Raw genomic sequence first — 26802 nt, 5'->3', positions numbered from 1 at the left:
AAAGGGTGTGTTGATGGAGTATAACCAGAACTGGGTGGGGCTTAAGTATTTGCCAGTGACCGGTGAACCACAGTGAGGGGGTTATGTCAGTAGTTTAATAATTAATTGACTAATTATGATTGGCTCTTGGAAAACCCTAGGCTTCAGTCACCTCTAATGACCTCCTGGTTACTCAGGCCTAGGAAGGAGGCAGTTGAAGAGAGGAAGAGCCCAATTAGTGCAGGTTGTGATGAAATGTGCTTCATTCCTGTCTCCAGGGGAAGATGACGACGACGATGAATGTGGGGAGGAGAAGCTACCCTCCTGTTTCGATTATGTGATGCATTTCCTGACTGTGTTCTGGAAGGTCCTCTTCGCCTTCGTCCCCCCTACAGAATACTGGAACGGCTGGGCCTGTTTCATTGTCTCCATCCTCATGATCGGCATACTGACAGCTTTCATTGGAGACCTGGCTTCCCACTTCGGATGCACCATTGGCCTGAAAGATTCTGTGACTGCGGTAGTGTTCGTCGCGCTTGGAACTTCGGTACCAGGTAGAGAATGCATTCGTATATGATTTCCCCCAGACGTGGAAGCCCATGTGCCTTCCTGACCTTTTCTTTCTCACAATTTCAAGGACTGTGCTAACAAACCAGGCTTATGAAAGACAAGAGCCCAGAGATATAAATAATGTCACTGCCAGAAAACTGTCATGGCAGTTTTCAAGGTTAGAACGCTGGCCAGTATCATCATGGTGACAGGAAAGCATTCCCAGAGGGACTGCCTGGCCTGCGTGGAGAGAGCACATTGGTTTGATGGATAGATCGATAGATCAGCTTCCCATTACAATTAGCACTTTCAAAAACACGAAATCACAGGATCATCTTCAAGCACAAAATTTGTCTTTTAGATATTTACTAATGTTTGGATAATTTCCATGAAACTGTATGGTTGGATACCTGAGATAAATACCTACTGAAAACCTGATACAATATTCTCTTGACCCAAATGTTAATGGGAATAAGTTTACAAAAAAAGTCGACATTGAGCAGGACAGGGAAAAAGTAATTCTGGCCAAAGCGAGCAGGGCAGCTACACATTTCGTGGATGTCCCTTCGTGCATTCCTTATAAGCTGAATTTTTCTTCCCACCTACAACTGTAGTTCATTATATTTGCTCAGACTTCTAAGAAATCCTCCTCCCAAGCTTGACATTGACAGCAGTAATTGTCAAACTTTGGTGAGCATCAAAATTACCTGGGAGCCTGTTTAAAACAATGCAAATACCCTGAACCTACCATCAACCTGAGGAGTCAGAAGATCTGGAGGACAGGCCCAGACAAATGTGTGTTTTAAGTTCACAGGTGATTCTGGTGCACATCAGAGCCTACTGTAACTGAAGTTCTGGATCCAGTCCCCAGCCCTAGTTGACATCATGGCAGATATACAGCTAACCCTGGCTTTTGGTTTTGAGTCTGAAAACAAGTACGGCTTAAATCATGTATATATCTCCTCACTGGAAGTTACTAGCTGTTCTTCTGCACTCCGACATTTATCATCTCAGTGACTGTGGACAAGTCTCTGAGCCTTCATTCATAAAATTGGGAGAGTCCTATATAACGTGCAGAATTGTGGTACGGACTGGAGAAGACACCTATAAATTACGCATCTACTAAAACATTTGAAACATAGAAGGAATTTGATTAAAACAGCAGCTTTTGTTAATTAGTTATTTATGAACGGCCGAGGACGGTCTGACCAGCGTGAGTTTGGACAATTCATCTTTGAGTAACTGGGAATAAACTGTCCAGATTTACACTGGTGAGCTATATTACACACGGTATTATCCAACTGATCGACCGTTTGGGAGTCCTGATCAAGGGGTCCGGTGTAGTTCCGGTGTCCAACTGAGATGATGGTGGCGCCAGAGGATCTAGGGGGTACTTTCACTCCTGCCATGGAGCAGGACTATGCAGTCTTCCATTTGACTGCTGATCCTCGGGGGTGGGGGGGTGGGGGGGGGCGGGAAGCAGACACCCTCTCAACCCCAGCTGTTTCTAGCAGTTTCCGTTTTGATCTTTACTTTGAATTTTTTCCCGAAAATAACCAGAAATTTAGCAAGCAGGAGGAGAACCTTAAAATATTCTTATTGCGAGTTGTTCTGTTTAGAGAACAACTGTACCAAAAGGAACAAAACATAACGGCTATCCGTTGCTCTATCTCAGGTTACTATAGGAAACTATGCTTTGGAAGCTACTCTCCCTAAGGCTGGTGCTCAGGTTAGCACGCACTGTTGGCCCTGGGTTTAACCCTTGAGGAGAATATGTGCAAATTAGGGTAACGAAAGCAAAACTTAGGTCTCTCGTCAGCATTACTCAAAATCAGCTTACCTCTCTGGAAACGCAGCAGGTGGTCCTATCAAACGCATCTCCTGTTTTCGAAAGGATCAGAAGAAATGATTTTACTAAGTCAAATCCTTGTTTCTAAATATTTACATTTTTAAAAAATCTCCCAGCTCCTCATTTCAATACCTCAAAACTGGCTCCTTTCCCTATACACCAGTCTTCCAACGTGCTTGTGTGCCTCTCGTTTTAAACTCCTGAAAAGTGTGGCAGCCATTACCATATCATTAAGTTTGTTGTTTTTTTTTCTGGAATGTGACATGTGGATGACACTAAACCTCAGTGTTTGGAGGGGTCATTGTTCTGCCACTTAAAACCAGCTCAGAACCCAGGTAGGGGCGTCAAGAGGTAAGAAAGCCTGTTGGGGAGAATCCAACAGAATCATTAGCTGTCAGAATGGTTTCCCTTCACCGCCAAAAATTCTTCCCATCGGGAAACAGATTCCTTCGCTCTGCTACCTGGAGAATTCCTGTAATTTGCTGCAATATTAGCTGCGCAGCATGCTCCGCACACAATATATTCACAGGTAATCTCATCATATTTATATAAACAGACATCCCCCCCCCCAAAAAAAGCTGTGCAAATTGGACGAGATGCTGAGCAAACGTAATATTTCTGACTTGATTCTTCAACCCTGATGATTCAGAGAAGTGCCTTATTATAGCTTCTGACTCCTCAAAAAAAAAAAAAAAAAGATGCTATTGTTCCCAGATGACAAAGCCCCGTTGGTACAGGTAGAAGAATAAAGGAGAGACTAGTTCTTTTCACCGAAAGCATACCATTAATCGGCACTGGTCCTGAGACCCCGCTTTTTCTCTAGGCTGATGTCTTGACACTTTTCCTAAAGCAGAAGGGTTCCCGGCTAGTGTTCGATGGGCTGCTTGCCTCTTTGTGGTGAGACCCTTGAACTCTCAGCTTGGGATGGCCTGCCCTAAGCAGGATTAAATATTTAAATATCTCAAAGTTGGGTTGTTTTTTTTTTATATTTTTATCATATTTTTCAAACTCTATGGGGGGAAAAGAGCTTCTCCCCCATGCCACTGGCATCAAATACTCATTCTAGACTATTGGCAGAGGAGGACCCCTGAGGGTCTGCACTCCCCCTCAACATTAGGTATGCTGAGATGACCTTAAGGACTCACACCTGCTAGCAGAGCAAGAGCCTTCTTTTCCAGAGAAGAGGGGCTTCCTGAATAGTCTCCTCCCACCTCTAAATGGTGGCATAGGCAGAGCCTAGTCTCCAGTTCCTCCTTCCCCATCTGGGCCCATCACACCAGTCTCCATGGCTTAAATGCCGCCAATGTGCCAATGATTACCAAACGTGTATCTCCAGTCTCCACCTTCCTGAGTTCTAGATTCATATGCCAACTGCCCTCCCTATATTGATGCTGGATGTGGAAGTTGGGGCTCCAAATCACCGTGTGCAGAGTGGAACGGCTTTATTTCCACTGCCCAGCTGCCTTATCCTTCAACCAAACCTATTCCTTCCAGATCTTGCCTTTTTTCAGGAAAACAGTATCATCATCTACCCAGTGTCCTTGATTTCTTTTTCCTTGTCCCCACAGTCAAGCCATCCTTAGGTCCTGCAGATCTTACCACTACGGCACATCATGATGGGACCACTTGGTTCTCTATAACCAAGTCCAGACAGGCCATTCTCTCTGACTTCTACAGTAGCTTGTCTCCATGCTTCTTCTAGGGATTGTTTTAAGATGGCAAGCAGACCGCATTTCTGCTTACCATCTTCCAAGGGCTTCCTACTTCACTGAAGATAAACTTCAAAAGTATCCTCCTGGCTTACAAAGAAAGCCCTATGTGACTTGGCCCTTGCCTGTCTTTCCATTGTTTTCCTCCTTGTTCTTCAGCCCCACTGGCCTTTTTATTGTCCTCCACACATCAAGTTCGTTCCTTTCTCAAGGTTGCACTAGCTGTCGAAAATGCTCTTCCCCCTCCATTTACCCAAGACTGGTTCTTTGTCTTCAATTATAGTTCATCCTAAATGCCACTTCCTCGAAGAGACCTTTCCTAACCACACAATGTGAAGTGGTTCAAGCAATTCATTTGTGTTATATCACCCTTTTTCCATAGAGTCTTTATTACCTTCTGGATTTTTTGGTTTATTTATTTTTGAATGTTATTGTCTACCTCTTCCCACTAAAATGTAGGCTTCATGGGAGCAGAAACCTTGCCCTTTTAATGTCTCTCTCTCATATTTTTGGCTTCAAAAATGATGCCCAGATAACAGATAATACAATTGCATGTGCCCATGTGTTTGGCCGTGTATGTGAATGTGTTGTGTCTATAAATGGACAAATCATCCATTGACACTTTATTATGAGTTACTCAGATGACTTTCTTAACACCTTCTAGAGACAAGTAAGAAAGTTATGATTGAGGGAGATGAGCAGTAGATACTTTTATAGTGTGGATTATTCTTGAAGAACATATTTGGGCAGGTTATTGTAGTAAGAAGGGCAAGGATAACTTGAGAGCAGTGAGTCTCCTCTTTCATAATGTGGCTATGATGGGAAGGGTGATGAGGGGCAAGATATTTTTTGTCTCTTTCTTCATTCTCTTCTCTATCATCCCTGACTTTCAGATCCAGAACTCAGGCCAATACTTTTTAAACTTTAGGTATATTTTGTGTAGTACCAATTAGGCATTCTGCAGTAGCCTGACTTGGGACCATAACTAGGTTATGTCAGATTGTTTCTATGGGAAATAGGCTCGAAATCTCAAAGAAATTAATGCAAGAAGTTTAGAAGCCAGCCATTTTTGTATGAGGCACCACCTACAGCACATACTCTTTCTGCGTACAATTATTTACTTGGATGAAATTGGGTACATTGGGCCAAAATATTCCAGCTTCTATATCACATTCCAAACACAGGGGTTCCTTGCATCTCTTGCTTCTATTGGAATCAAGTAGGAGCAAGCATTCTTCCTTACAGAGAAAACTCTTAGATGTTAACGAGTTGGGAATATTTTAACTTCACTCAGTCTACCTTGGTCGTGCTCCATACATCTTGATTAGGCTTGTGCCTGAAGCTGGCCTACTGCCCCTTGTATCTTCCCATTAGGAGCTGTTTACTCCTAGGACCACAACAGTTTTAAAATTGGGCATTCTAAGGCTGCTTCTTAGCCTCTGGCATTGTTAGATTTCTCTGTTCACTTCCAGTGTTTTGAATATCCTTTGAGTTTTGTCAAGTAGGAATTATTTCATTGTGGACACTTTAAATCATGAAGAGAAAGAAAAGAGATGATCTTAGGCATTTTTCCCATTCTGTATATAGAACCTTTTTTTAAAAAAATAAAACCTTATTTTAGAGAAAACGTATGCTATTTTTAAGTTACATTACTTCCAGGTTTCTAAACACCATAGGAAGAATTTGACAAAAAACTAGTTATGCTAGCTGTTCACTATGTTTGCTTAGTGAAGTGTCATGAATATGCACCAAGGAGGTAGAGAGTTTTAGAACTATAGGTACAGAGCTTTAGAACTGAATCCAGGAAGCTGGACTTCCAACCATTACTCATTGTATGACTGGAATCAGTTGTTTGACTCAGCCTTGGTCTTCCTGCCTGTAAAACAGGCATGATGATACATGGCAATTGGTTTAAACTTTCTTTTAATGTTTTATTTATTTTTGAAAGCAAGAGAGACAGACCACGGGCATGGGAGGGGCAGAAAGTAAGGGAGACACAGAATCCGAAGCAGGCTCCAGGCTCTGAGCTGTCAGCACAGAGCCCGACGTGGGGCTCGAACTCACAGACAGCGAGATCGTGACCTGAACCGAAGTCAGATGCTTAACTGACTGAGCCACCCAGGAGCCCCGATACATGGCAATGTAAGCAGAGTTGATGGGAGGATTAAAGTAATATGGATCTCAGAGCACTTTGTCAACTGAAAATTGCTATAAATCTAGGAAATAACATTCTCTACACTGACATCAACTCTCAAAATGTCAAAAGGAATAGAAACCATCAGAAAATGAGAAAGAATAGGAAAAATATTATGATCAGGGAAGGAAACTTTTAAAACTTTACCACTCCACTGTGTGTTAGGCAGACACACTGTATTTATATTATCTATTATTTCATTTAGATCATATCATTAAGTTACGTGAAGTGATTTTTGTCTCCTCTGAGATTTTCTTGTCCCTGAGACCCAACCATTCTCTAAAAGTGAATTTATTTTTTACCTCTTTGGCATTGTGCTAGAAAACATTGCTGATATATATATGTGTGTATATATATATATATATATATATATATATATATATACACACACACACACACACACACACACACACATATATACACACACACACACTATATGTATATGTATATATATATATATATAATGCATATATATAACATATATAAAATATATTATTTATTCATGGTTAACATGTTTTGGTTTTTACTTTCCTAACTTCTAAAAACTCTGAAAACTACAACATTATAGAGTATACTTGAGTAACAAAGACATTACAATTTATTAAATCCCGCTGCTTTATTTCCCAGGGGATCCTAACATAACTAGTATAGTCATGCAGGTTATGCCTCTGTTTAAAAGTGGTGCCTCTGTTTAAAAGTCCCTTTATCGCGTAAAGAGAGCACCAATATCCTCATTTACATAATGAAATTAAGGCCCACAGAGAATAAATGATTTGCTCATATTCAGTCCAAGTTTCAGTCGATGACAAATTGTCTCTCCTTATCATAATCTGGTACTCAACCACTCTATTTTTTTATGTGGATTTATTTTTAAAGGATTCCATATTTTCCCACATATCTTATAATTTGTGGGAAATTACTTCTTTCTTTGCTTCAATTTAGTATTTCCTACTTTTAAAGCATGCCACGGTAGAATTATATTCAAGCTCTTTGAGGTCAGGCACCTTATATCCTTATTCCTTTGGCATGGAAAGCACCTAGTAGGGTACATGCTTCAAAAAATTACAGAAATGATAAAGGCCTATTTCTATACCCATAAACACTTAGCATTTCCTACCTGTACAAATTTAAAGGAGGTTTGGTCATTCTGGGCCGAGACCAAAGCTTCCTGTGATACACGGCTGTGATACACGGCTGACCAGGCACGGGGGTCAGGATCAGGAAGGGCATATCGGGGATGTTCTCCCAGCAGTCACGTTCTGCAGACTTACTGGAAACTCTGGAAATCAAGCCGTTTCCTAGGTCTCTGAGCAGGAGTAGGAGCCTGGGAGTAGAATCACTAGAAGTAAGTATCCGAGGCATCTATCAGTACATCCACTCAGCCTCCCCCTTACTTAACAACAGAGATGGGGTCAGAAGGAAACACAGCACACTCAGATACTCTTCTCAGGGTAAATTGTATCCAGCCATTCCAAAATCCCACAGCCATCTGATCTACCCTGGAGAATAACGAGGAATCCGACTGAGACAACCATTTCCTCTCCCTCCATCCTACTTCAGATAGATGTGGTGTGTTCATTTCTGGGTTCACGGATTAACTGGGAAACAGCCTCAATATAAGAATTATGCAAAATCATCTCTTAGTGGGGTATTCATGGTTCTCCACAAGACGGTATAAAAGAACATGAGCTTTAGAGTCAGGTAAACGTGAGTTCAAATCCACCCACCCCACCTGTAGAGGCAAATCGCTTGACTCCTGTCAACCTTAGTTCATTAATCTGAATAACAGTAATGGGGACATGAAAATCTACCTCAGAGTCGTAGTGAAGATGGCACGAGAGCACCTTTTTCAAGCACCCAGTACAGGGCCTAGCATATAATTGGTGCTCGAAAAAAATATTAGATCTCTTTTCCTTTCTACCTCAATGTACTGATAAATAGGCTTAGGCCTCCCGGTAGTTAGCTCAGCTATATCACAGCAAGTGAAAAATAGCAAACCAAGTAAGTTTGCAGCCCATCTTCATTACGAGATCCTGTGTTAGGAATTCCTACATTAGGAATTCAGGTTCGGTGGACATTCTCAGTTGTGTTCCTGTTTCCTGCAATTTTACCCCGAGCTTTTACACTCAACATTGGCATTTCAACTCAGACGTGGTTGAAGAGAACGTACCATAGCTACATATTATCTGTATACGAATTTAATCGGGTGATTAACATTTCACAACAGCTTAAATGGGAATGAAAACAGAATTGCTTTACTCTGCACCAGGATTTCCCCATGGCTATAATGTTGGTTCCCCCAGGAAGATCCGAAAGGGCAGGTATATTTTATTTCCAGATACCTGAATAAGCAGTCAGTTTCTTCACCACCAAGAAAGGTCAGGACTGCTGAAAATGGGCCCTCTGATCACAGTCAGGCCAAGAGGCAGAGCCACCCAGGGACACGGCCAGAGGTCCAGCACCGGGCAACCCTTAATCACTCAGAGGGCTTTCCACAGGACCTTCTCTCACCCTCACGCCAGTAACCAGCCAGCTGGAGGTAAAACGCTCGGAATGTTCCAGCACACTTTCTCATGAATAGGTGATGTCATAGGACTTGAAGGAAGCTTACAAAAGCAAGCATTTCTAAGGACAGAGCGAAACAAAGGCAGGCTGGATACCAGATTTCACAAGATTTGCTCCACAAATGGCACAAGAACTGCCTGTTATTCTAAACTAAAACACAGTGGGGAATAGACTAAGTGCAGCGGACCCAAAGCATTTTTGTAAAAACCTGGGAAACACCCATTTCAAAACTATTTGAATCCCTTATTCTTACAGCCCAAAAGAAGAATTTGTATTTAGTACTTACAAATTTTTTGTTGGCAATTGCAATCTTTAATTTGTATCAAGAGGTAGCACTGTATGGGGTCCCTGGAATGGAGCACAAGGCTGGAGGGGGACCAGGATGCTGACAATGATGTCATCTACCAGGAGGTGGCCCCGGGGAGCTGAGAATGCAGCACGTGTCATGCCCAATGTGACATAAGCCTGTCTTTGGATTAGTGCCCCAATCCCACGCCAACCACCTTCACTCAGTCCCACAAAAATCATGGTGTAAAAGAAGGGAAACTAAAAATGTTTCATCCTAGTCTTCTCTGGGGCCTTCTTGCTTGGTCTAGGTCAGACAAAGCAAAGATATTGGCAGAAACATCACGCCATTCAGTGGTGTGTGTGTGTGTGTGTGTGTGTGTGGTGTTGTATTCAGAGAGCTGGTGTTATGAATGTGCAATGCGAATGAATGTAGATTTCCTCTCCTTTTTAGTCTTGAGGTATATTCCAAAGGGAAAAAAAAAAAAAAAACATCAAGTGAAGACCTTAGGCCTGTTTGCTCCAACAGGACTAACAATAGCCTGGGTCTCTTAGAAGTGACTTGAAAATAATGTTGAGGTGATAACTTTCATTTCTCCCTTCTCACATGTGAAAATTAGATAATGAAAATGAAAAATTTCAAGAACCACTGTTGTGCTTTTTTTTTTCTTTTAAATTCAGGCCTCAGGCTGCATTTTTAAACAACCTTGTAGGCATAATTTATATACCATGAAAGTCACCCATTGAAATGTAGTTAAGGGAGTTTTTTGGTTTTTTTGTTTTTTTGGTTGTTTTTTTTTGTTGTTGTTGTTTTTTGTTTTGTTTTTTTTTTTTAGCAAATCTACAGTGCCCTACAATCATTACCCTAATCCAGCTTTAGAACATTTCATCACTTCCCTCTTGGCTACTGACAGGTAATCCCCACCTCTACCCACATGAATTTCTTCCCTCTTGTAACTTCCCTCTTGGCTACGGACAGGTAATCCCCACCTTTGCCTCCTGCCCCAGGCAGCCACTAATGTAACTTTGAAGACCCCACAGATTCGGCTTCTTTCAGTGTTTCTCAAGGACCAGTTTGAATGTAAAAATGTCATGGATCCTCCCACATGATGGTAACTATACTTTAGTAATACATAAATGTAGGGATTTACCTCAGATTCTGTAAAATTTTAAGATAATTTTTGTTTCATTCACCATAACATCTCTATAGTCATTTGCAAACTACAAATATGAGATATTGCTTTGTGAATAGAGATATGTGCACCCTTTAAAACAATCCCACTACCCTCCCCCACAACAGTAGCCTTGGCTCATATATTTGAAATCGCTGGGGAAAAATATCACACAATGGTATTCAGAATTAGCACTGTGAATCTTGGGGTAAAACCCCCGTTTAATGATCTATAGAGGCTAAATATCCATGGCCAATTCAGTCAGGTAATCATAACACACTGAAAATGAGGCAACTCTCATGAGTTCAGCTTCTTACTCTTATCCCCAGCCCTAGCTGTCACCCTGTAGACACTGGTCATTGGCCCCTGGATCAATACAAATCCATGAAAACCATTAGGAAGAGAGTAGAGACCAGGGCCTAGAACACAGGCTGTGAACATTGTCTCCTGCACACAGAATATTATCACTGAACTCAAAAGAAAAAAAAAAAGCGGGCTACAAGAAAAAGCAGAACCTAATTGCCGTGTCATGGGCACCGCATGAGCAACAAAATGACTTTAAGGCTCATTGCTATTTTTAGAAGAGAAGGCAAATAAAATGGTAATTCAATTTAAAAACCAAATCTTACATGTGACTGTAAAGAATTTTAATACCTGTTGGGGATAGTGCATATCACAGACATGAAATCATGGTGCTTGGCATTTAAGCACAAAGCCAGCTGGAATGCCATCAATGCTCCTCAGTGCACAGACCTCACATCCTGCCTTTGCCCAGGACTGAAACTTAAGCTATATATTACCAGTTTATACTCCGCTTCATTCCACAAAAAGGATTTAAATCCATAAAATGCCTCACATTCTTCAGCCACCTTCTCTGGTGCATGACCCAGAAATGCCAAATCTATTGGTGGCCATATTAGATAACCTTTGTTTAACTCAGCACTTACAAATCCTACGTTTCGTGCTAAGGAGAAAATAGCCACTTTGGTTCTATTATTTACAATCAGGAAATGCTGTGCCGTGTTTGTTTCCTTTCCCCTCTCTCCCTCCTGTTCTGGAGCCCAGGAGGCTTTTTGACAGGGTCCTCCATAAATTGTAAGCTATTATTAGGTTATCGCCCTAAAAACTCATGGGTTGAGACAACAAGCGAGACTTGCTGTGGTTCCAAACTGAAATGATCCCCACTGGGGTACGCAAATGGAGCCAGCAGAGGACAAATTATACCTTGTCATTCCTGAGTTAGAGTTGTGAAACAACTACTAACCACAAATGTGCAAAAAGATCACGAAAATGTCCTTCTCGGAAGGATTCTTTGTATGATGATGCTTCAGACAGCTGAAAAATGGCAAAGCAAAAACCCTAAACTAACCTACTTGTCCAATTAGAAGACAGCTGGTCAGGGTGCTCAGAAAGGGGTCAACATCCAGCGTGAGACCACACCAGAAATGCTTCCAGGTGCTGCTCGTCCTTTTGTCTGTTTCCGTCTGTGCTTCCAGAGTTCCACATGTAGGGAGACAAGGGTCAAACCACCTAGAAGAACCTGACATTGATAACTTCAGGACCAAGCCTTGTTTTCCTGAGAGTATGGATTAAGCCCTTTCTTCTACAACTTCTACACCTGAGCTCAGTCTACAGAGGAATAGTAGTGAGAAGTAATATTCAAAATAAAAAACTGTGTTCTGACAGATGATGCCAGGAAGCACAAACTGAGTGTGAGACAGTGTGGCATTCTCGATCATCAAATATTCCAGACATCTTCCCTCTACACGAGTCATTAGACGTTAAGTTTAAAACCGTTTTTTAAACAACAGATCAAAGGAAGCAGTATGATACAGTAGCAAGGCATAGGATTCAGAGCCATTTTGCATGTGTTTTGATTCATGTGTTCTACAAATATTAAGTACCCACTAAGTAGTATACCCCCTTCGACATAGTAGATACAGAGGGATAAACGAGACGGATGTTTAATCCCACAAAGTGTATACCCCAGGGGAAGAAAACAGATACTTAACAAAAATAGGATAAAGTTTCAGATAGCAATGAGATGAACATTCTTGAGAAGAAAATAAAACAGGATCATGGAATCCTGGACTCAAGAGCATGTATACTCTATACACACAGGGGGTATTTTAATAGGGTAGTATGACTCCTTATACACCAATCATTGGAAAATTACCTACTCACTCAAACCTCTGGTTATCCCCCTGCAAACTTATCCCAGCAGTTCTAACCTTAGAAATTATGAAAAGGCATTACTTTTTCTTGACCTATTCCATTACATAACCCTTTTGAGGTTTTCGGTGGTTTACTTTCCTCTCTGGCAGCTGTGACTCTCTTATTACCCCTACCAACATCTGTTCTTAGGGGATAGTACCCAACTGCCCTGGGTTTTTCTTCCCAATACTTCTTCCCCTCCCAATCTAAATGTTCCGTGTTAGTTATTACTTTGGAATATCCAACAAATGATCCACATTAAGGCATCAGTGGTGAATGATGATTTCATGAGGGCAGGGCATTTGCACTTAACACAAAAAGTGTTTCAACAGTAACCACATTTGCATAGCTTCATTGCTTTAAAAGTACATCTGTATAAATTATCTCTTTGATATCCACAGCAGCCCTGGAAGTTAGGCAATCTAGATGTGTCATCAGGTTCAGAGCGTGGGATAATATCTGGCAAGAATGGAATCTGATGAGAGATCCTGGAAACAAGCCTCCAGCATGAGAACCCGGGCACCAGAAATCACAAAATGTGGATTCTAAACCCACCCCTGCATTCACGTTCCTTCTGCCTCCTAGGGGGCTTCAGCTTCCTCCCCTGAAAAAAAAAAAAAAAAAAACCAACACGGCACCCACCCATCCATGCACCCACCCACTGAATTGTCAGAAAGAACAAATAGAACATCTATGGAAGAGCTCTGAAAGCTCTCAGATGTAAAAATAAGAAATTTTTGTCAAAAGTCATTTAAAAATTATCTACCAAGAGCAGTGCTAGGTGCCTGGGAAAGAGACAAGAACAGAATATGACATTAGAGCTCAGCCTCATCACGTATCCTTAGCAGCCTGGATGGAGCTCTACACCTTACTTTCTAGTCTCCACATTCCAAATTACATCTCTAGTAAGAGCCCAGGTACAAATGATGGAAGACTTGGGTATTCTATCCCTTCCCAGAAATGTTAAGGGCACAGAGCTCTTAACCAATGAATATGCGAAGTAATTTTGTGGGTTGAAGTCAATGGAATACGCTGTTAGTAAATACAATATAATGTTACCGTAACACAGATACAGAATTAAGAGAGGATTCTGGCCTTGTCATATAGTCCATCATTGCCTGACAAGAATGGTTCGAAGGAAACAAGGACCCATAGATCTCTCCCCTTCACAGCTCATCCTCAGAAAAGTTTTATAGTGGATGAGGTTTGTTTTTCAAGATTCTTGTTCCACTCTATGGTCTGTCCTGAGCACCTTCCTAACTCTAAATTCCAGGCCAGGAAACCCCTGATGGCCAGGAAATCTCATGACTCTCACCCCCCTCCTCACCCTGACGCCTGCTGAGATGCACCTGCTGTGTGTGCAGTATTATGATGCCTTCCCCCTTAGGATCCCACTACCATAGCCCTGATCACCGAAAGTGACCTTTACTGTTTATTGAGATGACTCTTTGCCTACTTTTAGTAGTGTACACGCTTTCCTGAACTCATAATGCACAAAGCAACCCCTCTCAAAAAAAGAAGGTTTATGAGGAATAAATAACTGGGTAACCATCCACAGGACACGAGCACATGTTGGGGGTCTTCAGCGTGTTATCTAGATCTATAGACTTTGAGTTATAGCAGTATAGCCCAGCTGAAAGGGAAGTTCTCTTGTAACCTACTAAGGCTATCCGGAAGTGGTAGTGAGCGTTTCTGTTTTCTCCAAGTTATAGTACAGTCTTTCTGTCGGGTCCCACTCGGCTACCTGTAGTTCTAGCAAGGTTTGGGGCACCTATGGCTTTACCATCTCTAGAGCAGGACTTGAGAAGATTCAGACAGGAGACAGATGTTCCAGAAATAGAACAAAGCATAGAAGAACAAACCAGGCTTCAAAGGCAAGGAGGGTTGAGGGACAGAGGGAGATTATGGGGAAGGAAGGAACAGCAAGGTGGAAGACACTGACTGTTTCACGCAGGGCAACCCTGGACTGTGTTGGAGGCAACGAGTTCCAGTTGTATCTAATAACAAAATGGCTTGGGAAAGTGACAGTTAGCTACTTGCTGTAGCCCCAAACCTGCCCTTTTTTTGCCTTTTCAAAATTAGCAAAATGCTGCTGATCTAAATCTCAACAATGTTTTACCCTCATGGACTTGGTATTAATAAAGGTTCATTATAAAAGTAATAAAATTCTGGCTCAAAATTGAAAATATCAGAACCTTGATGTTATTTTAAAAGTAGGTTCCTTCAAGCCTGTTTTTATGTACTATAATGTAATAGCAAGAGAAGCCAGGAACTTAGGAATTGAAAAAATTACTTTGTCAGTGATCTCTAATATTGTTCTAAAGGTATGAAGGCATCCATGGAAATAGCCCCTTCTTAATCTGTTTCTGACCCGTACAAATATTTTTCTAAAGGAGTCAGGCTGATGTTTCTCTGTACAACCATTTTAATCCTTTTCTTTCAACTGATAAGCTGTTTTAGTATTGTGTAGTTATAGTCAGAGGTGAACATTATAAGGTTTCTGGATATTTTCTTGGAACCCTTTGCCCATTTTCAAATTTCAGGTATGTCATTTAGTCCTTGTCAACACCCCACGCTCTTATGCATAAAGTCAGTCAATACACAGTGCACTTGTGGTTAAGAACATGAATTCTGGCTAGGAGCACATTAGTTTGTGAATACTGGTTTCACCTCTTATTGGCTATATAACTTTAGCCAACTTTCTTATACTCAGAGATTCAATTTTCTCATCTATCAAATGATAATAAAAGTTCCTACTTCATACGATTGTCTTGTAGATTACATGGGAAGCCATATATAATTGTTTTAATGTTTATTTATTTTTGAGAGAGAGACAGATAGACACAGAATCCGAAGCAGGCTCCAGGCTCTGAGCTGTCAGCACAGAGCCCAATGTGGGGTCCAGACCCACGAACTGTGAGCTGAAGTCAGACACTCAACTGACTGAGCCACCCAGGTGCCCTGATGGGAAGCCATATATAGAGCCTCGCCTAGGAGTCTCATAAATGTTAACCATCACTGCCCTTATCACCACTATCATTTGTGGACATCAAAGACAGAAACACATTCTCCCTAAATCCTATAGGTTTATTAACCTTAAATCGCCTAGCTGAAGGAAACCATAATAAAAAGTGGTTAATATCATTAACATTCCCTTTGTTATCACCAGAACAAAGAATTCTGAAATAGGAAATATTTGCTGTGCACCTACTAACTTCCAGACACCATCCTGAGCCTTTTTGTAGTGCTTCCTTTGATTATCTTTATGGCTACATAAATAGGGATTTTTATTTTCGCTATTTTACAGATATCAGAGTCTTAAAGAGAGGTTATCCCAAGGCCACACACCCAGTACATGGTAAATGGGACCAGGACCAGGTCTTACTCCATAGCTTAGGCTCCTTCCTACTATAACTAGAGACATTATGCAGTCCACAGTAATCAGCACTGGCATTCTTCAGTAACAACAGTGGTTAACCACAGAGTAACATGGAACCAGGTGACCAAATGAACTATGGACAGTGACCTCTGCTTACTAAGGTTCTCAATGCCAAGCAGAACCAATGATTCACATGAACCCAGTGGGAACTGTGGAATACTATGGTCATCATCAAGCTGCCTGTTTACCACTTGAACAGAGACAGGAGACTTCTCTCAAGTCAGTCAACCCTGCACCCCTTATTTTGTCAGGCGCACTCTGCAACTTCCACCACAATAATCTGCATGAACCTTTTTATGTGGGGAAATAGACAAGCAGGACCCCCAAAGTGAAAGTACCAAACCCACTTAACATACATAATCTGATCCACTCCAAGACCATGTTAATGCAAGTCTCAGGAGACAACCAGGTCAGAATACCACTTCTTTGCTCCACACCCAGCTAGTTGGTTTGGGACTTTTTTCAAGGTCAAGAGTGGGCATGGGGAGGAATGAATAGAATTGAACAGAATGAATTGAATTGAATTGAATTAGCCCCATTTCAGACAAACCTTTAGAGTTCTTTGAGAGGCTCAAAAGTTGTTGTTGACCTCAAAGATTTAGAACCAGGGATTTGAGAAAATTTCAGCAAACCTCATGAAGCTAGACGTTTAAACAAGGAAGAGGAACCTTGGATCCTCTCTCGAATCTTCATGGACATCATACTGAACAATCATCCCATTATGGGTGTGTTTAAGAGTGGAGTATTATCATGTTCTTTTGAGAGCACGGATCAAATTACATTTTGGAAGGCAGATCAAATAGCACTGTTGGTTTGTGTTCATTCTCTCCTCCACTTTGTGTTCCTCAGAAAAATAAACCCCCATTACTTTTCCCTTTTAATTAGAATTAATCTCTTTGAATTTCAAATCTCCCAGGATTTCAAATACATAACAGGAAAACAAAGTCCCGGAGGTACCCTTGCAAAGATATCAAAATGAAAACAGTTATTTGGTAACAAAACAAGGCTGGTTTTCGACGATCTGTGCGTCAGGGCTATTCCATACGCTACCCGGGAGGTGCCATTGTCCTCACACGGATGAAGAAACAAAGGCTCTGAGTGGTTAGCGGATCTCAGTCTGGTTGGGGGAGCTTTAAAAAATACTGGTGCTCCAGACAAATTAAACAGAAGCTTGGGTGGGGCTAGGAAGCTCGTATTTTTCAAATGTTGCCCTGGTGCTTCTGATTTGCAGTTGGGGATAAAAATGAGTAGAAGCAGGTGTTCCGATGTGCCAACACGAATCCTCTGGAGCTTACTTACCTCTGTTCCCTTCTAAAAATAAGTCACGTCGCCATCTCCATTTCTTTTTTACACTCTTTCAGGGAGCTTTTATGGGCAGGAATCTCATTGAAGTGTTCTTCCCTTTTTCTGTTTTTACAACTCCTAACTGGTCATTAATCCATCAACATCAGTAATTCCTTGACCTCTTGCACTTCACCTGAAAGTCAAATAAGGATTCTTTTGAGATGAACCAATGGAGTGCGTGTGTGAGGCAGTGTGGTTTTCGTATTTACTTGGGTAAATGTCACAACTAAAGACAAAATCTTGTTCAAAGTCCTCAGTGACAGAAGAATTCGCATGTAAATGATTTTCATTTGAATTCTAAAAAAGCAAGACAAAAAGCGCCTAGAGGAGAATAGATGCCTGCCTGCTTGCCTTTCAGTCACTAGTGAGATTAGGGCCTTAAAACTAGAAGAGCTCCAATGCCATTCCATGACTCAGGCTATATGGAATTTTCAAAATAAAGAATCGCTTTGATTTTTGAGAATAATTTTATGCTTTATCGCATTTTTAAATGCACATGATCATAAAGTTAGGCAGTCTTTAAAGGATGTTATAACTCCCTGAAAGTTTAGAATTATCACATTAAGTCAGAATTCCCCACCACTTATTCTCTTAGGATCTGGTGCTACTGGGTTATAAAAATAGCCAATAATGCTGAACACTCATTAGGTCTCAGGCCCTAATCTGCGTGCTGGTCACGTTAACACGTGTCTTTCAAAACCCTCTGAAGTAGGTAAGCTTCTTACCTGGCGAATGGTGGAGCCAGAATTCTATGAATTTAAGTAAATTTCCTTCCTCCTTTGGTCTTTCATAGCATCCGTGCTGGAACAAGGTTTAAAAATAATAAGAACGTAGCATAACTCAAGAGTTGGAGGGCATTAGAACTGGAGGGGCAGCCCCGGCGCCTCCATTAAACCCACCCAAGTGTTTGTCTGAGTCAAACCACCACTAGACATCACTGTTTCCAAGAGAAATTAGCTGCTTCCCCCAAACTGAAACATCTATCCCTCTCAGCAAAGCCCCCCAAATAATGGGTGTTTGGAGCAACAGCCATTTCCCTGGCTCAGAGCCATGGTTCTCAAACCTTGGTATAAAGAAGAATAATGTGAGGCCCTTGTTAAAATGTGTCCTTTCCTAAGACAGCCTGATTAAGTGGGTTGAGGGTGGAGCCCGAGATCTTTGAACCAGGCTCTCCCAGTATTTCCCATGCCAGTGGTATGCAAACTTGACATAACGCACCAAGTTTGCAATGGTCGTCACTGCCACCATTTATACCATGGGTCACGCATATAAATGGCTGGCTGGTCAGAGGGGTTTCAAGTAAATAATTTTGCCAACGTTTATCTATTTTGAAAAGGCAAATGACTCTGGGCGGTGTGGCTTAGTTTCATAAATATTACCACAATTTGATCAATGGCAATATCTTTGGGTCTAGAGATCTTTCTTCCTAGGATCTTTGAATGTTTCATTTAGGCCATTCTTTAAAATGAGATTAATCGGTTCTAATGAAGATGGGTGCTCATGTACAAACTCCTACAAAAAAAGAAAAACACAGCAAAATCATACATATGAATTTAGTATTTTGATGTATTCCACACACCACCCAAACAGTAAACTTAGGGAGAGTCTTAGAGATATTCTAAATTTTTTTATTTTTGATGAAGAAACTAACTAAAAAAAAAAAGTGAAGTGTCTTATCCAACAACGCACATAAGAGCTACAATTGTCTCCTTAATGAGCTTCTCTACTATATCACGAAGCTCTGTACCCCCTGGTCTCTTATATTGTAATTCACAGGTTCTGGGGAAGTAACCATGCCTTGACAAGCAGGCTGGATTCCAATTAAAATCACCATCGGTGTCAGTTCCTGAGGCACAAAGTGCTTGAGGGTTGAACAGCTGGCCCCCCAAATAGGCTAAAAGTCAAGAATAAATCGTCTGGGATGAAACCCTTGCTCTGGATAATAAACCTTGTGTGTGACCTACAGGAATACAATAAGTATCCGTTTTTACAGAAGAGACATTTAAGGCTCGGTCTGTATGTCGCTGTAAAGTTTGCAAGATTCAGGTAACAATTCCTGGAGGAAAGGAGAATGTGCTGACCTATTGTGCACATTGACCAGATGACTTGGCCAAGGTTATACACAGTCAGGATAGGTCTGCAGAGAACAGTGATGTCCTGACTCTGTGATGTATGGTTTAGTTCCAGCCACACTGTCTCCCGACTGAATCTTCCCTGTTGATTTACAGTCATAGGTACCAGGAGGCAGAACCAAAAGTCTAAGACTGTAGGACTAATCCAAAATGCCTCAGAATTCAAGGTGAAGTTAAAAGCAACAATTCCTACTAGAAATCTGACCTAAGCTGTATAGGTAGGAAGACACATATATGTAATTATCAACATGTCTTAGTTTGTGCCAATCACATGGGAAACCTGATTCATGTGTTTGTTAAATGGGCCAAGTTCTGAATATGATTACAACCCCTCTGAGACCACAGCGGTAGTTATTTCTTGGATTTTACTTTGGGGAATGGCATTTGAGTGGTTTTGCCTTGCTCAGCCATATGCAAGGTATGAGCTTAGTGTCCAGGGTAAGGCTTGGCAGTCTAATGTATGGTGATGCGTTGCTCTTTGCACTAAGCAGAGTAGCGACAGAAGGCAATTTGGGGAGATCCCATCATACTTTATTTGGAAAACAGAGTCGTCTCTGCTGGAGGTAAGGTTACTGGTCTGGGTTTGCATGTGTCTCTGTAATTTTTACATAGCTTTTGAATTAAAACAGATAAAAGGCCTGATGTATAACCCAGGTAAATAAAACCCACGAGACTCAAATAGGTCCCAAACAGGCTTCACTGTTTTGATCAGCTAATTACTTCCACTACTCATCTTGTAGGGAATCCAGAGAAAGGCATTTGAAGAAACAGGAACCTGTTGTTACAAGAACTCCAATTCAGTATTCACAATAGGCTATTGAAAAACAAGGGAGGGAGACATCCCTGCAGACCCAGGGACGTCTTTCAGGCAAAAGGACTGGTCTGGCTGTTCAGGGTCCCTGGGCCTCAGGAATCTTTGATTTTACCCCTCATCCCCTTCTGGCACAGTGGCAGAAGCCTCCAGAAAAGCGTAGGGTTGGAGTGGAGATGGAGCACCCAGGAAGTCCTGTGTGCCATGTGCCACAGGCCAGGGGAGGTCAGCAGGTGTGAGTGCCAGGTCACCTGCCCCTGCAGCATGGGGGAGGGATCATCCCCTACCTCGTCGGGCCCAGCCTAACACAGCCATCTGTTCACCACCAGCTGGTGCCAACAGCCACGTCAGCACAGAACATCTCAAGTGTTCCTCCGAAGCAGCTGAGCCATGAGCTACTTTCCCTTGCCTTCCACTCTTTGCCTTCACTTTCCCTGCTCAGCTCTCTGTCCTTGAAAGAGAAAAGCAAAACAACTTCATTTTGAGGAGGCTGCAGCTCCTAATAACTCTTAATGATGAATCGCAAGAGACCATTAAGATTTGCCTCGCTTGGCTTTCACTCGCCAGTCTCCATGATAGTCCTGATGGGGCTGCGGTGTGTGATCTGAATACACAAAGCGGCTCAAATACAGGCGGGTGGTGAGCAAACCGCCTACCCCTCCTGCAGCCTTTGCTGTGACACAGGAAAGAGCATTCTGGGATAACCGGTTTGAGAGTTTCTGGGGGGAAGGGACAGGGCCATCTGAAATGAGGAAGGGAAAACTTTAGCCTTTCTGGGAGGGACAGTGCAGGGTGTACGGAGAATGGGCTCTGAAGTTATAACAATTTGGTTTAAAATTTGGTTTAAAAATCCTTGTTCTACTGACATGTCCAAGAGGTGTTCCCAAACCATAAAATCTTTAAGGCTAAGAAGGTTGAATGAGAATCCACGTGTAACATGTAGGATAGTGCCTGGTACAGAGCAGGCAGCGTTTGTCTAATCATAAAACTAAGTAAAACCTGCTTTCTACCAGAAAGGTCAAGATTAATGAGATGGGCCCTCCATGTTGACTTCCTTTCAAAAAAGAAAGGGATGCTGCTGGGGAACTATCCTCTGAGCAACCTAAATAACCAACTCACCCAGAGTAAAGCGCAAAAATCTACAGGTTGATAGAAGCTTGCGTGCTTGATGTATCATCCCCCTTGGAGATCTACAGGAGGATGATGGCAACAGGGTAGCAAAAGAGGGGGGAAAGTGATCCAGATATCCCACAAGTCCATGCCTGCCCAGAGCATCCCAGGAACCTCCGGAGGACCAGAGCAGAGGACACGGCACCTTACGGTAATATCACACCTGCCGTTACTGGCTCTTGCAAATAGTTCAATCTCACAGTTATTCACGTCTTCTATAAGCCTACTGTGCAAGGTATTCTGCCAAGGTAACTGAGAGGACTTCGATATTAACAAGGGAGCTGAACAGAAAAGAAACCGAGTATCTTGCAAGTTCTGTTTATGTGTTTTAAGAAAGGAGCGATTTCGGATGCTGCCTCAACTTTTAGTAAACTGATCAGCCAGCTTTACCCACACAGTCTTTGCAAAAGAACAAAAAGAGCTACTCTTACTTTCTACCAAGATAGAGAAGCATTTTACCTATAGCATTTCAACAGCACCCTGAGGTGGGTGTCACTATCCCCATTTCACAGATTGGAAAATTGAGGCTTGAGAAATTAATCCATCTGGGGTCACACATTCAGTTGTGACGACAGGATTTGATGGCACAAACACGCCCTAGGCTCTACTCATTGAGAATATCAGTCACTTGTCCTACTCCTTGTATGGACCACGATTTTCCTATCTTCAGGAGAAGATGCACTCGGGATTACTGGCGAACAAAGCTTTGAGAATGGCCACTGGTACGCATGGCATAGTGAAAGGTACAATGCTGCAGTGAACAAGTACTTGCAGTGACGGCGGGAGGTCCCAGCGCAAGCCCCGAGATGGCTTCTCCCTTGTTCCGTGATGTTGCACCCATCACTTATTCTCCAGAAGCCCAGTGTCCTCACCTATAAAGTGTGCCCCCTCATAGAATTGTCACAATAAGTGCAGTAATGTAGGTGAGTCAGCTTTCCTATTCCTAAGGCTCTAGGCCAATGCCAGCTATTATTATGGTTCAATTAGCTTCAGTTCCACTGAGGATTTGCTCTTGAATCTTTGGAAAGATCTCCTGACACCTTAGCTTCCTCATCTGTAACCTAGAGCTGTTGATACAGAACCTTTTAGCAATTCCCTCCAATAGCCATTCACAAGCTTTAGTGACCTATAATCTCTTGGGATGTTAAATCAGATTCCTGGGCCCCGGTGATTCTGATGCAGCCCAGCTGGATGGAACCTTGTACCATTCACGCTTGAGGACCCCACCTGATTCTAATGTAGATGGGTCGTGATCACTCTGAAAAATGCTGCCCTGCAAGCTCAGTTTCACAAAGAACTGTGCTACCTGTGGGCAAAGAACTTGACCCACGATCATCTGGTCAGTAACACAGCCAACACCAAACATTTGACTTCTGATGTCTAGATCCCATTGTTCTGACCACAGGAGGGGAACTCCAGAGAAGAGGAAAACCTCCTCCTGGTCACAAGGTTTCCGTCAGGGGATTTGACCCCGGGATTTGAGCATCGCGGAAGCTTCCAGTGCTCCACGGACCTAAAATATTGAGTGTCACTGCCTTTTTTTTTCTTCCTCCACAGATACGTTTGCAAGCAAAGTGGCCGCCACCCAGGACCAGTACGCAGATGCATCCATAGGTAACGTCACTGGCAGCAACGCGGTGAACGTCTTCCTGGGAATCGGCGTGGCCTGGTCCATCGCTGCCATCTACCACGCAGCCAATGGGGAACAGTTCAAAGTGTCCCCTGGCACGCTAGCTTTCTCTGTCACTCTCTTCACCATTTTTGCTTTCATCAATGTGGGGGTGCTGCTGTATCGGCGAAGGCCGGAGATCGGAGGTGAGCTGGGTGGGCCCCGGACTGCCAAGCTCCTCACATCCTGCCTCTTCGTGCTCCTATGGCTCTTGTACATTTTCTTCTCCTCCCTGGAGGCCTACTGCCACATAAAAGGCTTCTAAAGGAACAATCAGATATAGTAAATTTATATATATATACGTATATATATATATATATATACATAAAATATTATGTATAATGAACAGAGGAAACTGACATTTGTCATGTTCACTTACCTGCTGATGGAACCCAGCTTCAAGAGCATACTCTGTACTAGGGCGGAAGTGAGAAACCATCACCTCTTATTCCCAGGGGCATCGCCACTTTGAACGAGGCACGGAGGCAGGGGCATCTTTGCAGCTCAGCCTAGAAGGACTGTGTTCTCTCCAGGTTCATAAATCATTAAGTCTTTGATTTGTTTTCTGTTTCCGCTTGTTTTTGGTGGGGGCTGGTAGGTGGCTGACGTTTGACTTTTATTTTGTATTATTTTGTTGGGAGGGTCAAAGTTTCTGTTTCCCTTGTGGGAGGTGATGACCAATCTAAGTGCAAATGGCTTTTTGGTAAAAATTTAAATCGTTACAATTGCCCTTTCTTCCAAACACTTGACAAATTATTTGGGATTCAGAAAGGACATGGGCGCTGAAGAAGAGGCAGGTCTTCCCTCGATCACTAAATTTCGTGCTTCTCTCTGGGACATGAGCAGAGATAAAGCTGCCTCCAAGAAGCAGCATGGGCACTTGAATGGAGCCAGGAGAAGTGATGGCTCTAGATACAGTCTGATATTTAAAGATATGATGCCTGACAGTCTTGTTTAACAGGTACAGGAATAACGTGCCTAGATTCCCAAGAACGTGCAAAATCATTTATTTCTTATCTCTTCAGGTCTGGACTATGATTAGCAAGGCCCTTATTCTGATTTTCCAGCCTGGCTAACCCCCAGGTCCCCCATCCCAACCCTCCTCCTCCTGCCCACCATCTCTCAGGCAAACAGGAATAACCCCATTCAAAAAAGCACATCATCGTTTTCCATTTGCATCATGTGTGTCCCAGTCCCATGTTTGCTGTTGCCTGGGATCATTTGTCAGTTTTATTTTTGAAAGTATCCATGGCTTGCACAATCCTGTTCCAGTCATGACTGAACATTTGCTCCTTCTTCGTGTGCCTGTTGGGGAATGTTGTCGTGATACCTGTTACACAGTGCATGGATGAAAAACAAAATAAGCGTATCTGTATATAGTAGAGTATAGCGTATACTGTTCTCCCATTCAGCAACGTTGACTGGACATTGAAGATATAAGTGAGTCTCCTTTTCACCTGAGTTGTAACGTTTGTGTTGTTAGTGAGTTTGATTTTACTAGGGATAAAAGGAGAAACTTATTGTTCATGGACTTGCACATTTCGTTTCTAAGAAGCAATAACAGTTCGTTGGGAAGTTAAAGCTACTGAGAGGACAGCAGGCAAACTACCAACTATCTTCATGGAAAACTAGCCACGTGGAATACACCAGAGGCCTCTAAAGAATCACCTCTTGAGGATTGAGGGCGAAGGAGAAAGGTGTAGAGCAGTGGCCAGTTTCGACGTGCCCAGGCTTTGAGAGCCTCCACCTCCCCGACACCCACCCCTGCCCTGCCCCCAAAGTATTTATTTCACTTCTGCTCTGTCTGGGACAGATGGTAGATAGTGGTTTGTTCGTTTTATTTTTTTTTTATGTAAAAGGCTATTTTGAGCCCTGTTACTTTCAACATCCAGACTCCTCTGATTGTACCTGCAGTTCCCGAGTAGGAATGAAGCCAGGGAGACGAATGGGCCTTTAAAAGTGCATCTTCTGTACTTGTGACGAAGGAGGAAGCAATTTAATGAGATTAGTGCCTCCCAGGAGGATTGCACTGGGAGGTTTTTAACCCTGGAAAAGGAATGGCTCTATTTCAGAATACCAAAGAGCATGGATAAACCCAACATTCCAAAGTAGTGAGTCTAGTAAGGAGGAAAAATGCAATGACTTTGGTCCTGTCTCCCAGACTTCTCTATAGAGCATCCCAGGCCAGAGACACCACTGGCCCTCTGTATCAATTCAAAGATACTTAAGAGATAAAAGCTGTTCAGAGTTACTTTCTCTTCTTCCACTCATTAATCGTGATCACTCATCATTTCATAAACATCCAGCGACTGAATGAATAATTAAATGCTGGTTACTACTCAATATACCAGGTACTGTGCTACTCTTGGGGACTAAACCATGAACAAGACAGCCCAGATCCCTGCCCTCAGTGGGCTCACAGCTAATGTGACTGCTCTCTCGGTGGGTAAAAGTTATCACAGCCATATGAAAACAGTTTTATCTTGCAGGGAAAAAACAATTATAAAACTCTTAACATAAACACACTGAAACTGTACAAATACAATTGTCCAAATATCTAAGATTTTAACTTAAGAGATAAAGCACAGGTTAGGGGAAGCATCCTATGTATCCTTGGCCAATCTTACAGATCTGTACATCTCCCCATTGTAAGCCAAGAAAGGCAATCATGTTGGTGATTCAGAGGACTGAACGGGTCCAATTAATCCCAGTTTTTATCTTTGTTGGACGACAGTACTTTTCTATGCCCCACACCTCTACTGTTCCTCATATCTCCAGGAGACTCACCCCAGCAGGCCGTGGTCCAAAATTGGTGGCCTCTTTTGGGGGCACATTCTAACCCATTTTTTTTTTAAGATTTAGTAAATGGAAAGCTAGCCTAGAAACACCAAGTAAATATAGTCAAAGGACATGAGTTGTTTAAATATTAGATTTTTGCACTCAATTTTAGCCATATTTGGAATGTCAATAATCCCGCAGATTTTCACAGAGGACTTTCAGAAATTCTTGCCACTGAATTTTAATTTCAAAGCTTTTGGGTTTGTTTGCTTTTTAAAGTTTCATTGTTATAGGGAAAATATGATTCTGATTGTTCAGGGTTGTTAATAATTGTAGTTGTGTAAAATTATTTCATTTTATTTTGTGTGTATTGTGCACAGCTTTAGGGGGGAAGTGCACTAATTGTGCTGTTCCTTATAAATGGTACACGTTATTGGCACAAATAAAGTTTCTAATTGTTTCTGACTTAATCACTAGTGATACAGCATATTCTGTATGGAATGTTTTCTCTCATTGTCATCTACTTCATTTTTGTTTTCATGTTTTGAAGAAATAAAGACCAAAAAGGTATTATTGTGCAATTGGTATCCTCATCCAAAAGAAAGACAATAGATACCCAGTATTCAGACTCTTGCAAATGTCAACCCTTTGGTCATACAGTATTTCCTTTTTAATGTCCCAAGAGAGCACAGTGTCAGAATATGTATCTATCTGATGGTACGGAGATAAATGTTGGATGTTTCTCCATTTCACTAATTTTTTTACATCTTTTAGTACCCTTTATTTGCCTCCTTTCTGCATCCAAGAACATTAACAGAATATTGTAGTTAATAAATCAGTTCTGATAAAACTGGTCCAAGCGATAGTCTTCTGGTATCAATATATTATATTCCTCTTGATCCCTAATAGAACTTCCTTGCATTAATTTCTGACTAATTACATG

General features: G+C 42.0%; 1 protein-coding gene across 11 annotated transcripts in view; it reads left to right on the top strand.

The window, feature by feature from the left end:
* The window catches only part of SLC8A1 (solute carrier family 8 member A1), a 380167-nt gene extending 353738 nt beyond the window's left edge, over nt 1-26429 (top strand). For all 11 annotated transcript variants that reach the window (XM_060653270.3, XM_060653263.3, XM_060653299.3 and 8 more), the window contains 2 exons: nt 258-533; nt 22970-26429. In XM_060653270.3, the coding sequence (XP_060509253.1) occupies nt 258-533; nt 22970-23346 (653 nt within the window). In that variant the 3' untranslated portion in view covers nt 23347-26429. The remainder of the gene's footprint in view (nt 1-257; nt 534-22969) is intronic.
* The last annotated feature ends 373 nt before the right edge of the window (nt 26430-26802 follow it).

This window comes from Panthera onca, chromosome A3, assembly GCF_046562875.1.
Source record: "Panthera onca isolate mPanOnc1 chromosome A3, mPanOnc1 haplotype 2, whole genome shotgun sequence".
Classification (NCBI taxonomy): Eukaryota; Metazoa; Chordata; class Mammalia; order Carnivora; family Felidae; genus Panthera; species Panthera onca.
This window is presented reverse-complemented; position numbering and strand designations above follow the sequence as displayed.